The 18,092-nt window shown below is 39.4% G+C and overlaps 1 protein-coding gene across 3 annotated transcripts in view; it reads left to right on the top strand.

Moving 5' to 3' along the window:
- FLVCR1 (feline leukemia virus subgroup C cellular receptor 1) overlaps window positions 1-18,092 on the top strand; it is a 33,530-nt gene that overhangs the window by 9,146 nt on the left and 6,292 nt on the right. For 2 of the 3 annotated variants that reach the window (XR_004058951.1, XM_010372938.2), the window contains exons 3-8: window positions 5,073-5,213; window positions 11,107-11,174; window positions 13,055-13,158; window positions 15,344-15,454; window positions 15,949-16,054; window positions 16,627-16,738. Coding sequence is in view for 1 of the 3 variants with exons in the window: in XM_010372938.2 (XP_010371240.1) it covers window positions 5,073-5,213; window positions 11,107-11,174; window positions 13,055-13,158; window positions 15,344-15,454; window positions 15,949-16,054; window positions 16,627-16,738 (642 nt within the window). In the remaining 2 variants the exon portion in view is untranslated. The remainder of the gene's footprint in view (window positions 1-5,072; window positions 5,214-11,106; window positions 11,175-13,054; window positions 13,159-15,343; window positions 15,455-15,948; window positions 16,055-16,626; window positions 16,739-18,092) is intronic. The other variant, XR_004058952.1, reaches the window with a different exon arrangement.

Below are 18,092 nucleotides of genomic sequence, written 5' to 3'. Positions count from 1 at the left end.
ACTCTGTCTCAAAAAAAAAAAAAAAAAAAAAAAAAAAAAACTTTCCTGATTCACTAAATTGCGTGGATGACAGAAGCCAAAAGTAATCACAATAAAAATATTTAATATTAATGTACTTAAACACATAAGCATATAATGTGTGTATAATTTTACTTTTGATTCTTTTTTAAGAGCTGGGGTCTCACCCTGTCACCCCGGCTGGAGTGCAGTGGCACAATCTCAGCTCACTGCACCCTCGATCTCCTGACCAGACTCAAGCAATCTTCCTACCTCAGCCCTCTGAGTAGCTGAGACTACAGGTGTGCGCCACCATGCCTGGCTAATTTTTATATTTTTTGTAAACAGGGTTTCACCATGTTGCCCAGGCTGTTCCCAGCTTGCCTTGGGCTCCCAAAGTGCAGGGATTACAGGCATGAGTCACCATGCCCAGCTGCTTTTGATTCTTAATTCAAGATATCTATAAACTTTATTTTGGCCGGGCACAGTGGCTCACCCCTGTAATCCCAGCACTTTGGGAGGTTGAGGTGGGCGGATCACGAGGTCAGGAGATCGAGACCACCCTGGCTGACACGGTGAAACCCCGTCTCTACTAAAAATACAAAAAATTAGCCGGGCGTGGTGACGGGTGCCTGTAGTCCCAGCTACTCGGGAGGTTGAGGCAGGAGAATGGCCTGAACCCAGGAGGCGGAGCTTGCAGTGAGCCGAGATCACACCACTGCCCTCCAGCCTGGGCGACAGAGTGAGACTCTGTCCCCTTCCCCCCCACAAAAAAAAACAAATAAACTTTATTTTATTTTATTTTATTTTGAGACAGAGTTTAGCTCTTGTTGCCCTGGCTGGAGTGCAGTGACACGATCTCGGCTCACCGCAACCTCTGCCTCCTGGATTCAAGCCATTCTGCCTCAGCCTCCTGAGTAGCTGGAATTACAGGAGTGTGCCACCACACATGGCTAATTTTGTGTTTTTAGTAGAGACAGGGTTTCTCCATGTTGGTCAGGCTGGTCTCAAACTCCTGACCTCAGGTGATCCGCCTGTCTCGGCCTCCCAAAATGCTGGGATTATAGGCGTGAGCCACCATGCCTGGCCCGGCTGCATACTTTTAACAGAAATACATTTAACTTAGTCTGTAAGAATTTCAAGCTCCTGAGGCAGTCTCTGATTTTTTTAAATAAATATTCGTCCAAAAAGACAATATATTTTGTGTTGCACTTGATAATTACAGAATTATTTTACATATATTGTATCATGTAATCTTCATAACAGCTTGTTATTGTTATTTACATTTTATGGATGAGAAAGCTGTAAAGGCGAGAGACAGGGATTTACTTCCTCAGAGTCATACAGTGAGCTGAGGCAGAGCCAGGATTCAAACATTTATTTGTCTTTTAATAACCTAATATATGTAATATATGCCTGAATCACACAGGGACAAATAATGAAATTTAAAACATGTTAAAATATGATTTTAAGAAGTAAAAGTGGCCCTAAACAGCAAAAGATTTACAACATATTCATCACAGGAGGAAAAGTTTGAATGTGGTGCTCGAGAATATTTTGGCTACTTTATAAGACTAATGCCAGAAGTGAAGAATAACTGCTTCAAATAATCAATTGTTTTATTGGTGCAAATTTTTGGTTGGGAGAAGACAATAGAAAGCTATTATTTTTCTGTTTCAAAGGAGAAAGAAGAAGCCATATTTCATCCTTTAAAAGTAGCAGCTAGGCGTAAACAAGGTCATAGATCCATGGCTTTTGTTTCTCTTTCTTCAAGTAGACTTAAGTTCGACTTTCCTACAACATGTAGCTGGTAAATACAGGCTTGATTTTTGCCGAAAGATAGTTTGACTTCCTGAAACTAAAAGATAACTCTTGTATTCAAAAAAAGTAAGTGTAGTGGATTTAAAGACTGGTAAGAAGTATTTTCTTTTCTTTTCATTTTTGAGACACAGTTTCACTCTGTCGACCAGCCTGGAGTGCAGTGGTGCGACCTCAGCTCACAGCAACCTCTGCCTCCTGGGTTCAAGCGATTCTCCTGCCTCAGGCCTCCCAAGTAGCTGAGATTAAGGCGCCCACCACCCCTGGCTAATTTTTGTGTTTTAAGTAGAGACAGGTTTTTACCATGTTGGCCAGGCTGGTCTCCAACTCCTGACCTCAGGTGATTCGCCCGCCTCAGACCTCCCAAAGTGCTGGAATTACAGGCGTGAGCCACTGCGCCCAGCCAGAAGTCAGCAGTATTTTCATTTTTGCATTTCAGTTCAGATTTGAGCCATTTAGATTTATTTTGCCATGGTAAATAAAAAAGTAAGAGACTTAAGATGCATTAAGTACCCATGACTACTTAGTAAGCATAGTTTTTACTTTCTGAAACTTCGTTTTATAACTATGTGAGTTCTGCATTACCAATCTTAGTAAAAAGAGATATTTCCTATCTGATTAGGATACAAAGAGACTCAGGAAAGGACAACAGACATCCTAACAGTACAAGATCAGATAGAATGAAAGGAAGAGGAGGATTTGCAACTTAAACCTTTTATGTGTACCAGCCTTCCAATGTAAGGATATTAAAAAGTAAATATTTATGAGTTATATCTCCACTTTAATTAGTTGTGAGATCTGTAAAAATAGAAGTATATTTTAGTTTGGTAAGTTTTAGTTATATCACAGTTAATGTGTTGGTCAGCAATGAAATGTAATTTAAAAAATTTTTTAGCAGCAAACAGGAAAATTAGAGAATTATAGTATTTCATGGAAATTTTAAGGGTCATTTCTTACTTTCCCAGTGATTGTTTCTCCCTGGTTGGTTTTCAAAAGCATTTGGGGAGTTTTGTGTTTAAAACAGTTTCTTTGGCTTCATCCTGGAGTTTCTGATTCATTGAGCCTTGGGTAGAATCTCAAAATCTTTATTATTTTTAAATTTCCAAATGATTCCAGTTGATAGGTCCATCAGATCTAACCCTCTTTCAAACTGCAAAGTAGGTCTTCCTTGTTGGAAGAAAGAAATAGCCAATTAAAAAAAAAAAGAAATCCTAATTTCTATTAAAAAATTGTTTTTTCTTACTGTCTGGCTGAGGATGGCAGAAAAATCCTAATTTCTAAAAAAAAAAATCCCTAAACAATATTATTTTATGAATCCATTTACCTTCTTTTTTCTTTCTGTTTCTTTTTTTGTTTTGTTTTGTTTTGTTTTTTGAGACAGTCTCACTCCGTTGCCCAGGCTGGAGTGCAGTGGCACAATCTTGGCTCACTGCAACCTCTGCCTCCTGGGTTCAAGCAGTTCCTGCCTCAGCCTCCTGAGTAGCTGGGACTACAGGCATGTGCCACCATTAATGCCTGGCTAATTTTTGTATTTTTTTGTAGAGATGGGGTTTCACCATGTTGGCCAGGCTGGTCTCGAACTCCTGACCTCAAATGATCCACCTACCTTGGCCTCCCAAAGTGCTGGGATTACAAGTGTGAGCCACTGTGCCGGCCTTCTTTTTTCTTTTTGAATTTACCCTGTTTCATCAATCCTGAGGTATACTTTTTTCATGAAATCTCTGAAATCAAGATGTCTTTAATGATCAGTGGCATCTAACATTTGTGGTAATTGAGACATGGTTATGTGAAAACCTTCTATTGATACCTGGCAAGATCATTGACTGCAAGCATTAGAGTATTTTAGATTCAATGAAGTACAGTATTTTCCTTCTATTGTAGTTAACAATTTTGAGACACTTTAAAGTTTGGAGTCAATACAAAGACTAGATTTTAATTTCTGCTGTACCATATTTTAGCAGTTCAGCCCTTCTGTAAATAGTTTTTTGTGTTTTTTTGTTTGTTTTTTACAGACAAGGTCTTGCTTTATCACCTAGGCTAGAGTGTAGTGATATGATGATCCCAGCTCACTGCAGCCTTTACTCCTGGGCTCAGTGAAGCGATACTGAAGCAATCCTCTCACTTCAGCCTCAAGTAGCTAGGATTACAGGTGCATGCTGCCATGCCTAGCTAGTTTAAACAATTTTTTTCTAGCAACATTCTTGTTCAAGTGATGCTTCCACTTTGACCTCCCAAAGTGAGCACCATGCCTGGCCTATGAATTAGTCTTGACTTCTGGTTAGCCTAATCCTAAAGAAATCTCTCTCTAGCCATCTTTTGTGGAAAGTTGGTTGATCCTTTTCCTGCACAGCTAAAAGGTGGTCTCTAGACGTCTGCCTGGGATGGCTGTGAAATTTCTAACTAGAAATGGACAGTGCTAAAACTTACAGTATCAGGCACCATATACTACACTTTTATGTCTCTTAGCTGTACCCCTGTCCTTTCCATATGCAGCTCAAGTGAGTTAGCAAGACCTAGCTCTGCTTCCATGAATCCACCTGAAGTTTTTCAATCCCAGAGGTGCAACTGGATCAGATGATAAACTTTATATCAAATTTCAGAAGAAAATGGTTACTAACTCAAGTCCTTTAAAAGTTCAGTAGTATATTGGCTTCCTCATATCTGATTTTTTATTTCTCTCTTCTATTTTCCTTTTTTTTTTTTTGAGAGAGAGATGATCCTGCTCTGTTGCCCAGGCTGGAAGTGCAATGGCGCAATCACAGCTTACTGCAGCCTTGACCTCCCAGGCTCAAGGGTTCTTCCCGCTTCAGCCTCCCAAAGAGCTGGGATTACAGGCATGAGCCACTGTGCCCAGCCTTCATGTTTATCTCTAATTACAAATTGAACTGAATTTAAAAGTAGAGTTGTTGAATGTTTGATGTAGTAAAAATTAATCTTTCTTAGGTAAATAGAATAATCAGTCAGCAAGGTTGTGGCATGTTATTGATGGTTTTGCAGTTCATTATGTGAAATTGGCCGTATCTCTGAGTTTTAGTCAGTTTCAGAGAACTGAGATGACAGTGTTAAACTATTCTTCACTTAGAAATCAGTGAAAATGAAAACCCTCACCATAAAAGACTTATACTACCTCTTTAAACTTAGACTGTGTTCTGTCTGCTCACTAAGGAAGATACATGTAATTAATTACTTATTGTAATATATAACAACATATTGTACATATATTAAATATACATAATCCTTTTTATGTATATTCTCAGCCTTCAAAGAAAAACCTCGGTATCCACCAAGTCAGGCTCAAGCAGCTCTTCAAGACAGTCCCCCTGAAGAGTACTCCTATAAGAAATCAATAACAAACCTGTTTAAAAACATTCCTTTTGTCCTTCTGTTGATCACTTATGGTAAGTGGTTTTCTTGTACTTTCTTTAATGTCTGTATGAGCCTTTCAGCGTTGTGAATTCTTTTCGTTTAACCTAGTGATCTGAACTTCAATGAGATTGGCCTGTTAACTCTATAGCATAATCATGAATTTAAATTTTAAACTAAAAGCAGAAAATCCAGGATGGATCTTCTTACATGTTTTTAACAATAATAATTTTTAAAAAGTAGTTTTTGGCCAGGCATGATGGCTCACGCTGGTAATCCCAGCACTCGGGTTGGCCAAGGTGTGTGGATCACTTGATGTCAGGAGTTTGGGACCAGCCTGGTGAACACGGTGAAACCCCATCTCTGCTAAAAATACAAAAATTAGCTGGGCGTGATGGCACACACCTGTAATCCCAGCTACTCGGGTGGCTGAGGCAGGAGAATCGCTTGAACCTAGAAGGCAGAGGTTGCAGTGAGCCAAGATTGCACCACTGCACTCCAGCCTGGGCAACAGAGTGAGACTATCTCAAAAAAAAAAAGAAAGAAAGAAAAGTAGTTCTCAAATAGAGAAACTCAGTCTTCTTTTGTGAGTTCTCAGGGAGTGTTTTAGGCCATTTGTGAACTATAGTTATACTGGTGTAAGCATGTGGGAAATGCTGTCAGCAATACCTTTCTTTGACACTGCAAGCTGGCATCTGTTTTGACGACTCAGTCAAAACTAGACATTAAGGAACTCACCTTAACCAGTTCTGACATCTAAGAAAATTCTCTCTCTCCAGATTTCGGGATAGCTGACAGGTATTCATCCTGACACTGTAGGTTTGACTGCAGACACCAACACACTTGGTTTTCTTCAGAGTTTTCTGACAGTTCATTTTTGTTTCTTGTGTTAACAGCATTTACATGAACACCAGCACTCCCTATTTCTGTCTTACTTGCCTCCAGAAATCACTCACTGCTATTCTCTGTTTCACATTTTTTGGGGATACAAACCCTGGTACATAAATGTTTTACAAGTTATAGCAGATTAAGTCCTGACCTAAACTATTTTTACCAGGATTAGTTCTTTTTTTTTTTTTTAGTAGAAATTGCTCATCACCAAAGTTGAACATTTAATCTAATAAATTCCTATATACCTATGTCCTGTGTATGCCATCACCCAGCTTCAACAGTTATCAACATTTTGCCATTCTTGCTTCATCTATTTCCTCCATTTTTTTCCTGGAATATATTTTTTTGAGGCGGAGTTTCACTCTTGTTGTCCAGACTGGAGTGCAGTGGTACGATCTCAGCTCATCGTATCCTCCACCTCACAGGTTCAAGCACTTCTCCTGCCTCAGCCTCCCAAGTAGCTGGGATTACAGGTGCCCGCAACCACATCTGGCTAATTTTTCATATTTTTAGTAGAGATAGGGTTTCACCATGTTGGCCAGGCTGGTCTCAAACACCTGACCTCAGGTGATCTGCCCGCCTTGGCCTCCGAAAGTGCTGGGATTACAGACGTGAGCCACCACGCCCAGCCTTTCCTGGAATATTTTAAAGCAAATCCCAGATGCCGTATCATCTCATCCTTACATATTGATACTTTTGCATGACATAGTTCGTTTTCTTAATTTTGCTGGTTACCTCCTTGTTTAGGTTAAACCTAAAATTCCTAATTAGATACAGAGAAAATATAGTGACTTATTGTTAAATAGTAGAGCAAATTAATTTCTTTTGCCTGTCATTTAAGGTGGCTTTTTTCTTTTCTTTTTTTTTTTTTTTTTTTTTGAGACAGAGTCTCGCTCTGTCGCCCGGGCTGGAGAACAGTGGCATAATCTCGGCTCACTGCAACCTCTACCTCTCAGGTTCAAGCAATTCTCCTGCCTCAACCTCCCTAGTAGCTGAGATTACAGGCGCATGCCACCATGCCTGGCTAATTTTTGTATTTTTAGTAGAGGCGGGGTTTCACCATGTTGACCAGGCTGGTCTCAAACTCCTGACCTTGTAATCTGCCCACCTTTGCCTCCCAAAATGCTGGGATTACAGGTGTGAGCCACCGCATCTGGCCTGGCTTTTTGTTATCACTCTTTTATCACTCACTTTCCCAATACAAAATTCTCTTTCAACCACACTTATAACCAACCCCTGTCACAGACATACACAAGCACACACACACAGACACATCTCCACATGCATATACACTGTTAATTCTAGTCTCTGTAATTTTGTGCCAATATTTCTTTTACCGGAAATGTGCTTCTTTTTTCTGTAAGCAATCCTGCAAGAGCTAGCTTAATCTTTGCCTCACTTATTGTTCATTTTGGTGTTCATTCTTTTGTTTATTTATTCCATCAATAGCTATCAAATACCAACTAAATGTATAGTAGTGCTCTAGATGTTTTGTGGCTAGAAAGAGGCATGATATATGATTTCTGCCCATAGGAAATTGATCATCTAACTGGGGAGATAATATAAACGTCTGAAAAGTAAGCAACAATATAGTCGGTATTTATCAAAAGGATAACAACACAAGATAAGTTGCATGGCAAGTGCATGCTGAAGGCCTTCATTGAGGCCTATCATTGAGAAAGGATAAATGAAAGGAAGGCCTAGGGATGGCAGGGAGAGTCTCACAGAAGGGAGTGGTTGAGCTGGGCCTTGAAGAGTGGGTTGGATTTGAACAGACAAAGGGGAGGAAAAAAATAGCACCAGCGAAGGTGTTAGATTGTGCCTTCAGTGAACACTCAGGTATCTGTGGAGTTTTGGTGTCTTTGTACCACATTGCTTAATACTTACTGGGGCTGGGCACAGTGGCTCACGCCTGTAATCCTAACACTTTGGAAGGCCAAGGTGGGTGGATCACTTGAGGCCAGTTCAAGACCAGCCTGGTGAATATGGCAAAACCCCGTGTCTACTGAAAATACAAAAATTAGCTGGGCATGGTGGTGTGCATCTGTAGTTCCAGCTACTCGGGAGACTGAGGCAGGAGAATCACTCGAACCCGAGAGGCAGAGGTTGCAGTATGCTGAGATCGTGCCACTGCACTCCTGGGTGACGGATCGAGACTCTATCTGAGAAAAAAACAAAAAAACAAAAACCTTGACTATACATAAATGATTAAGTTAATTGCAATCTTGGTCTTGTTGGTTTCTCACTCTGTCACCCAGGCTGGAGTGCAGTGGCGTGATCTTGGCTCACTGCAACTTCCACTTCCTGGGTTCAAGCAGTTATTTTGCCTCAGCTTCCCGAGTAGCTGGGACTACAGGCAAGTGCCACCACACTTGGCTAATTTTTGTGTTTTTAGTAGAGATGGGGTTTTGCCATGTTAGCCAGGTTGGTCTCGAATTCCTGACCTCAGGCATCATCTAGGTATTAAACCTAGCATCCATTAGCTATTATTCCTGATGTTCTTCCTCCCGCAAACCCAAAATGTCCCAGTGTTTGTTGTTTCCACCCTCGTGCACCATGAGTCCATCATTCCGCTCCCACTTATAAGTGAGAACGTGTTGTATTTGGTTTTCTGTTATTGCCTTAGTTTGCTGAGAATAACTGCTTCCAGCTCCATCCATGTCCCTGCAAAGGACATGATCTCATTTCTTTTTTTTTTTTTGAGACAGAGTTTCACTCTTATTGCCCAGGCTGGAGTGCACACAATCACGGCTCACTGCAACCTCCGCCCCCCAGGTTCAGGTGATTCTCCTGCCTCAGCCTCCCGAGTAGCTGGGATTACAGGCATGTGCCAACATGTCCGGCTAATTTTTGTATTTTTAGTAGAGACAGGGTTTCACCATGGTGGTCAGGCTGGTCTCGAACTCCTGATCTCAGGCGATCCACCTGCCTCAGCCTCCCAAAGTGTCAGGATTACAGGCATGAGCCACCACACCCGGCCTGATCTCATTTCTTTTTGGCTGTATAGTATTCCATGGTGTAAACATACTACGTTTTCTTTATCCAGTCTAGATGGGCATTTGGGTTGATTCCATGTCTTCGCTATTGTGAATAGTGCTGCAGTAGACATACATGTGCATATATCTTTATAACAGAATGCTTTATGTTCCTTTGGGTATATACCCAGTAATGGGATTGATGGGTCAAATGATATTTCTGCTTCTATATCTTGAGAATTGTCACACTGTCTTCTACAGTGGTTGAATTAATTTATACTCCTTCCAGCAGTGTAAAAGTGTTCTTTTTTCTCCACAGCCTCGCCAGCATCTGTTATTTCTTGACATTTTAATAATCGCCATTCTGACTGGCATGAAATGGTATCTCATTGTGGTTTTGATTTGCATTTCTGTAATTACCAGTGACGTTGAGCTTTTTTTAATGTTTGGCCACATGAAAGTCTTTTGACAAGTGTTTGTTCATGTCCTTTGCCCACTTTTTAGTGAGGTTGTCTTTTTCTTGTAAATTTAAATTCCTGTAGACTCTGGATATTAGATCTTTGTCAGATGGATAAATTGCAAAAATTTTCTCCCATTCTGTAAGTCGTCTATTCACTCTGATGATAGTTTTTGTTTTGTTTTGTTTTGTTTTTTGCTGTGCAGAGGCTCTTCAGTTTAATTAGGTGCCAACAAATGAACTTTCTGAACCTGATAAAGCTTATCTACAAAGACCCTATAGCAAGTATTATACTAAAGGCAAACGTTAGAGCCATTCTCCTTAAGAATCAATAAGAAGTATCCTTAAGGATATTTACTCTCATCACTTCCATTCACCATCTAACTGGAGGTCCTGGCTGGCTCAATAACACAAGAAAAAAGAAATAAGAGGCATATGAAACAGAAAACAGATGTTAATGCTCATACTATAATTATGCATACCAGAGGTCAGCAAACCGTGACCCATGAGCCAAATCTGGCCATTGCCTGTTTTTATATTAAAGTTTTGTTTGTCTACATATTGTCTATAGCTGCTTTTGAACTACTAGGGCAGAGTTGAGTAGTTACATTAGTTACATTAGAGACCTATATGTCCTACAAAGCTAACAAAGGTTTGCTACCTGGTCCTCTATAGAAAATGTTTGGTGATCATCCATCTATTAAAATAATACGAAAGAACCTAGAGACAGCTATTAAAACTAGTAAGAATGAGTTAGCAAAGTTACTAAATAGCTGACAATGTGAAAATATCAATTGTATTCCTATGTATTTATAAGTATTGTATTCCTATGAAAGATATCTTTTATAATAGCAACTAAAACTATAAAGATATCTTAGAATAAATATACCAAAAGAACTTCATAGAGAAAATTATAAAACATTGAAAGGTATAAAAGGAGACCCACATCCTAGGCAATGTGGCAAAACCTCATCTCTACAAAAAATACAAAAATTGGCCGGGCGAGGTGGCTCAAGCCTGTAATCCCAGCACTTTGGGAGGCCGAGACGGGTGGATCACAAGGTCAGGAGATCGAGACCATCCTGGCGAACACAGTGAAACCCCGTCTCTACCAAAAATACAAAAAACTAGCCGGGCGAGGTGGCGGGCGCCTATAGTCCCAGCTACTTGGGAGGCTGAGGCAGGAGAATGGCGGGAACCCGGGAGGCGGAGCTTGCAGTGAGCTGAGATCCGGCCACTGCACTCCAGCCTGGGTGACAGAGCAAGACTCCACCTCAAAAAAAAAAAAAAAAAAAAAAAAAAAAAAAATACAAAAATTATCCAGACATGGTGGCCTGTGCCTCTAGTCTCAGCTACTTGTGGGGCTGAGGTAGGAGAATCGTTTGAGCCCAGGAGATCAAGGATGCAGTGAGCTGTGTTTGTGCTGCTGCACTCCAGCCTGGGTGACAGAGCGAGACTCCATCTCAAAAAAAAAAGAAAAGAAATATATTTCCACAATTGTCATATAATATTCCATGTCACTTCATGAACTGGTAAATGACACACTTTTAGTATTCTCTTTATTATTGTAGATATCATGATTTAACATCATCTTTATTATTGTAGGTATCATGACTGGTGCCTTTTATTCAGTCTCAACATTATTAAATCAAATGATATTGACATATTATGAGGTAAGCTTCTGCTTGTGTCAGATTGCATGCCTGGCCAAGAATTTTTCTTTAGCAATATAACTGTCGTTAGCAGGGTCATGAGATTAAGGATTATGACATTGTTGCTATCAAATATTTACATTTGTTTTAATTGAGAATATATTTGTTAAAAAATGAAATGTCCACAACTTTAGAGATCTGATTGGCTTTTATTATCAATTCCTTTATTGGACAGCATCCCATCTAAAGATTTGGAAAGGTACTGATGAGCTGAGCAGAGGAGATGGGCTTTATAGACAGAAAAAGACTGAAGAAAGCAGAAACAAGGAGCAAAGAGCAGATTCGTTGTTACAAAGTTACTTTCCTTATAGGATTAAAACAAAGGGGACTAGGCCCCATCTGACAGGTTGCTTATGTATATCTCTTTTTGTTTGGAAAAGTGGCCCATTTTAAAGTTCAGTTTGATTATGTGGCACCTAGCACTAGTGACACTGTTCTGTGTGGTCTGGTCTGTTGGGTCTAGTGTGGGAGCTCACTCCAAAACAATGGCCTCCTATCATTTTAATTTAGCATATTTAATCCAGTTTATAAAACACACAGTATGGCCAGGCGCGGTGGCTCACGCCTGTAAACCCAGCACTTTGGGAGGCCGAGGAGGATCACCTGAGGTCGGAAGTTTGAGGCCAGCATGACCAACATGGAGAAATCCCGTCTCTACTAAAAATACAAAATTAGCTGGGCATGGTGGCGCATGCCTGTAATCCCAGCTATTCGGGAGGCTGAGTCAGGAGAAACGCTTGAGCCTGGGAGGTGGAGGTGGCGGTGAGCCGAGATCGTGCCATTGCATTCCAGCCTGGGCAATAAGAGCGAATCCCTGTCTCAAAAAAAAAACAAAAAACACGCCAGACACCGTGGCCCACACCTGTAATCCCAGCCAAGATAGCACCACTGCACTCCAGCCTAGCGACAGAGTGAGACTCCATCTCAAAAAAACAAACAAAAAAACCCACACAATGTGGAAAGCAGAAGTTACTATCCCTGTGACGATACCTAAGTTTATTTTTAGGAAATAATATGATTGGTTATGTGGAAAAAGACAAAACATTTTAAGGGAACTCAGCATAAATATAGATAAATATCAAGTTCCGATTGACGTGTCTTTGCTTTTGAAAGGGTAAAGCAGTTGTACTATGTAAAAGCTATCGATTAACCTCCTTTTGAGACATCTATACAGTGTCATACCTTGCTTAGTGACAGGGATACCTTCTGAGAAATTCACTAGGCAGTTTCATTGTTGTGAATATGATGCAGTGTACTTCATTGTTGTGTGAGTATAATACAGTGTAGTAGGCAAACCTGATGGTGTAGCCTACTACATACCTAGGCTGTGTAGTATAGCCTGTTGCTCCTAGGTTACAAACCTGTATAGCATGTTACTTTACTGAATATTGTAGGCAGTTGTAATACAATGGTAAGTATTGTGTATCTAAATATATCTAAACAGAGAAGGTAGAATAAAAATATGGTATTATAATCTTACGGGATCACTACTGTATATATGAGTCAGTGTTGACCTAGATGTCATTATGGAACACATGACTGTCTATACTTAAGAATCCTCACAAAAATCATTGTACTTCTAACCACAGAGGATTAAGGAAAATTTTCCTTTTTTATTTCTTCTATTATTTTAGGCTTCTTTTCTGGTTTTAAAATGTAATGCTTATGTATATTCTTTACCTGCCCTCCCCCTCCCACCCTAACACGCGTACTAAATCTTCCTACTGTGTGCTTAGTTTTATCTAATTATTTTCATTAACTGTGAAAAGGTGTGGGAATGTGAAGAGTCTGAATTAGTTAATCCATTTATTTGATCAACTTCTGATGCAAATTGTTTTCAGGGAGAAGAAGTCAGTGCTGGAAGGATTGGGCTAACACTAGTAGTAGCTGGAATGGTGGGCTCTATTCTTTGTGGCTTATGGCTGGATTATACCAAAACATACAAGTAAGTGAAAGTAAATACATGTATGGTGTGTAACCAAAGGTATTTTGATTTTAAAAGACAATTCGCTTTTTATTTTAAGAAATTTAAAACATATTATCACTTAGATATGGATTCTAAACCCTAGTAGGTTCTCTTCACTTAAGTGTTTCAATACTCTGTGTATTATATTATTTTATTGGTCACATTTATTTCAATTTTGAGAACTTGGATACCTTATGAACCCCTTCTTTCTAACAATACTTATACCTACCACTTCAGAAGGAATTATTTCTATTCTAAAAAAAGCCATTTCTGAGAAATATTTGACTTTTGATAGACTTTGTCTTTTTTTTTTTTTCCGAGGTGAGGTCTCACTCTGTCACCCAGGCTAGAGTGCAGTGGTACCATCTTGGCTCACTGCAGCTTCTGCTTTCCAGGCTCAAGTGATTCTCCCACCTCAGCCTCCTCAGTAGCTGTGACCACAGGTGAGCAGCACCACACTCAGCTAATTTTTTAACTTTTTGGAGACAGGGTTTCACCATGTTGCCCAGGCTGGTTTTGAACTCCTGAGGTCAGGCAGTCCACCCACCTCAGCCTCCCAAAGTGCTGGGATTACAGGCAGGAGCCACCATGCCCGGCCTATCTTGTTCTTTTCTTATGTTGTGGGCTTAAATACAAAAACAAAAAAGTAATTCTTTCCGATAAAAAATTATCGTTGAGCATAAGGCTTTATTTTGCCAAGAACTTTTTGGCTAAAGTACCCCCAGACTATAGTACCAGTTAACTGTAATATAATGCATAATGTGAAAGTGCTGGCTTGATAAAATGTCTTACGCCTGTAATCCCAGCACTTTGGGAGGCCAAGGTGGGTAGATTGCTTAAGGCCAGGAGTTGGAGACCAGCTTGGGCAACATGGTGAAACTCCATCTCTACTGAAAATACAAAAAATAGCTGAGTGTGGTGGTGAGCACCTGTAATAACAGCTACTCAGGAGGCTAAGGAAGGAGAATTGCTTGAACCCAGGAGGCAGAGGTTGCAGTGAGCTGAGATAGCATGCCACTGGACTCCAGCCTGGGTGACAGAGCAAGACACTGTCTAAAAAAAAAAAAAAGAAAGCAAGAATATATTCTGTTAATTGTACATTATATGGACCCACCAAAATGCTAATACCAAAGAAAATAAATGATACCAACTGGGAGACTAAGAAAGGGTTTCAGAGGCAGCATATTTTGCTCTGGGAGTTAAAAGAATCACCACATTTTTTAACAGGCCAGAACTTCCCCCTGTACTTGGAAATGAATGAATGAAACTATTAATGAATAAATGAATGAAATATGGAACTGTGTCCCATGCATCTTTCAAGGCTCAAGATATATTTGATATTATTAGTCTAAACCCTACCAAAAATATCTCTAATCTTGAAATTCTCCAAGATAATTTTTCCATAAATTAAGATAACACTTACCTTAGCTTTAGTTAGCATTATTGTAAACTGATAGCTTAGAGTGAAACCTACTTGATTTATAGATGAAGGAAGCATATGTAAAGGATTAAATTCCTTAAGTTTTTCATCCATTATACATTTAGAAAACTTGATAGGCATAGACGTGTGTTCTTTGCCACTGTGTCTTTCTTCTCAGGGTAACTGCCATTCATTTGCCAAACTCCTGTTGTGTGCATCTCTCTTAGATGACAATTATGGCAAGCAGTATATGATCCCTGTTGTTAACATGTTTGTAGTCTAAATGGAGCAAATAAGGCATTCACATGTGAAAAGTTAAATAATAGAACAAACTAAAATAGATGTCATCAGTTTTATAGTACCAAAATGACAAAGGAATTTGGAAGAAAGAGAGACCCTTATAAGCTGGTGTGGTTACAGAAGGCATTTGGAAGAGGTAGAATTTGATCTGAATCTTGAAATGTGAATAGGGAACTATCCCATTTGGTGGCATAAAAATGATTTTATTCATAAAAAAGTATCCCCGTCTGAGCATTCGATATGGTGTGGTTTTGTTTCCTGATGCTGCTGAATCTTAAATTAAAAATGCTTTTAAATTTATGCTTTGGTGGATACATTTTCCATAGACAAGAAGGGGTGAAATTTGAAAAACAAAGATTCATTACTGAACAGATAAGAGTGATGATTTTTATATGTCTAGGAGAATTAGACAAAATACTAACAACTTTGTTGTTTTTGTTTTAGACAGACTACTCTGATAGTTTATATTTTGTCTTTTATTGGAATGGTTATCTTTACTTTCACATTGGACCTCGGATACATTATCATCGTGTTTGTTACTGGAGGGGTGCTTGGGTAAGTATCAGATGTGTTTAGGAGGAGTGATAGCATGCTGTTATGATTCTGAAGTATTATTTCTCTGGTCTCTAATTTTTTAAGTTCATCCAAAGGTTCTTCAATATTTTAAACTTTAAGGATTCATTCTGTGCATATAAACGTGTAATTCTTAAGAACTATTAAAATTCTTTAAAATTGGTTTTTGGTATACCATAGGTTAAAAAAATGGATAAGCCTTACTTAATCTGTGTAACTTTATTTGGTTACAAAGACAGTTGACTTATAAAACTGGAAGTAAATTTTTCTCAGAAAAAAATTTGGTATTAGTTGCTTCCAGTTCTGTAATCTTGAGCTGATTGGTCAATAATAATAGTTCCTTACTTTGACATAGCAACTTCAAAATATTCACTTATTTGGTCATTAGAATAAGCCTAAGATGCAAAATGATTACATCAGTATGTGATTGTGACCTTCTGATAATTCTTTCTGTAATTCTGGATTTATTTTCCTAGCTTCTTCATGACTGGTTACCTCCCTTTGGGTTTTGAATTTGCTGTTGAAATCACTTACCCTGAATCTGAAGGTACTTCATCTGGTCTTCTTAATGCTTCTGCACAGGTAAACCTCTGATTTCTCTAAACCTGAGATGATTATTATACCAGATATTCTAGTGAGTAATGAGTTTGACTATGGTTTTATTTGTTGTTGTTGTTGTTGTTGTTGTTGTTGTTGTTGTTTTGTTTTTTGGAAACAGGGTCTTGCTCTGCTACCCAAGCTGGAGTGCAGTAGTGCAGTCATGGCTCACTGCAGCTTCAAACTCCTAGGCTCAAGCAATCCTCCCTCCTCTGCCTCCAGAGTATTTGGGATGACAGGTGCACACCAGCATGCCCAGCTAAATGTTTTTTGTCATTTTTTGTAGAGAGGGGGTTTCGCCTTGTTGTCCAGCCTGGTCTCGGACTCCTGGGCTCAAGCAATTCGCCTACCTCAACCTCCCAAAGTGCTAGGATTACACGTGTGAGCCACTGTGCCCAGCCTGACCATGGTTTTTGTTTAATAATTCAACTTTTCAATGAATGTTTCTAGAAAACAAATCATATAAACAATAAGTTAAGAAAAGTTCTGGTGAAAACTTTATACTTGTTTTAAATAAGTAAACTTAATAATAAATTATTTTTCTTATTGTATTTTAGATATTTGGAATTTTGTTCACATTGGCTCAAGGAAAGCTCACATCAGACTATGATCCTAAGGCAGGAAACATTTTTCTCTGTGTCTGGATGTTTATAGGCATCATTTTAACAGGTAAATTAGGGCGTTTGCCTGGCAAAAGGACTTGTGTCATGTGTTAATTTTCATGTGTATTGCTTCTCAATAGCTTGGCAGAACTCAAGGGGAAAAAATGAGGTAAAAAGCAGGACATTATTTGTTTTCTTCTAAGGACATGAATCTATTACTTCATTTTGCAGATTTCAAATTCAATACAGTTACTCTGCATAGCAAGCAAAACTGTTGTAAAAAGAGGAGTAAAGGCCGGGTGCGTTGGCTCACGCCTATAATCCCAGCACTTTGGGAGACAGAGGCGGGCAGATTACTTGAGGTGAGGTGTTTGAGACCAACCTGGCCAACATGGCAAAACCCCATCTCTACTAAAATTTGCCAGGTGTGGTAGCGCGCACCTGTAGTCCCAGCTACTTGGGAGGCTGAGGCAGGAAAATCGCTTGAACCCAGGAGACAGAGGTTGCAGTGAGTCAAGATCACACCAATGCACTCTAGCCTGGGCAACAGCAAGACTCTGTCTCAAGAAAAAGAGCAGTAAAGACGCGGAGTTGGGAAGACCTGGCCTCAAATTGCGATTCTGCTGCACACTAGGAGTGTGACTTTAGCAGGTTGCTTAACCTCTCACATCCTCCTTTCCTCATTTATATAATAGAGCGTTAAAGCCTCCTTTATAGGGTTACCGTGAGGATTAATTGAAATGGTTCATGAAAAGTTCCTAGTGTCTGGCACCTGGGAGGTGCCTAACACGTGTTTCTACTGTTACAATGTGGTAGAGGTGGTAAGCAGTCAAGTGGTAGTGGTGGAAATAGTATGTGGAATCCTTAGCTAGTGCTTATACTTCTTAGGTATAGTCATCATAGACATGCTGGAAAGAAAATAGTGCTCAATCTCCAGAGAAAGAGAATGTCAAAGAATTTTTATCCATAGTTTGCCCATGCACATGGGTATACAATAGATTTGGAAGCAAGACTTATGTTCAGAAGTATTTCCAGGTGCATGTTGGCTTGTAGTATTATTTTACTTTGTGAATTTCCTTCTGTATCCCTTTACCATCGTGAGGGACAGAAGCTTTGGATATTCAGGAGAGATTATAGTCAGCCCTTTGTGTATCCCGTGGGTTCTTCATCTGTGGATTCAACTGTGGGTTGAAATTAATTGGAAAAAAAATGAATGGTTGCATCTGCACTGAACATGTACAGACTTTTAAAATGTCATCATTCCCTAAACATTATAGTATAAAAACTATTTACATTGTATTTGATATTAGTAATCTAGAGATGATTTAAGTATGTAGGAGGATGTGTGTACGTTATATATAAATACTACCCAGGGGTGTCCAATCTTTTGCCTTCTCTGGACCACATTGGAACAAGAATTA

The sequence above is a fragment of the Rhinopithecus roxellana genome, chromosome 8 (assembly GCF_007565055.1).
Source record: "Rhinopithecus roxellana isolate Shanxi Qingling chromosome 8, ASM756505v1, whole genome shotgun sequence".
NCBI classification, from domain to species: domain Eukaryota; kingdom Metazoa; phylum Chordata; class Mammalia; order Primates; family Cercopithecidae; genus Rhinopithecus; species Rhinopithecus roxellana.
This window is presented reverse-complemented; position numbering and strand designations above follow the sequence as displayed.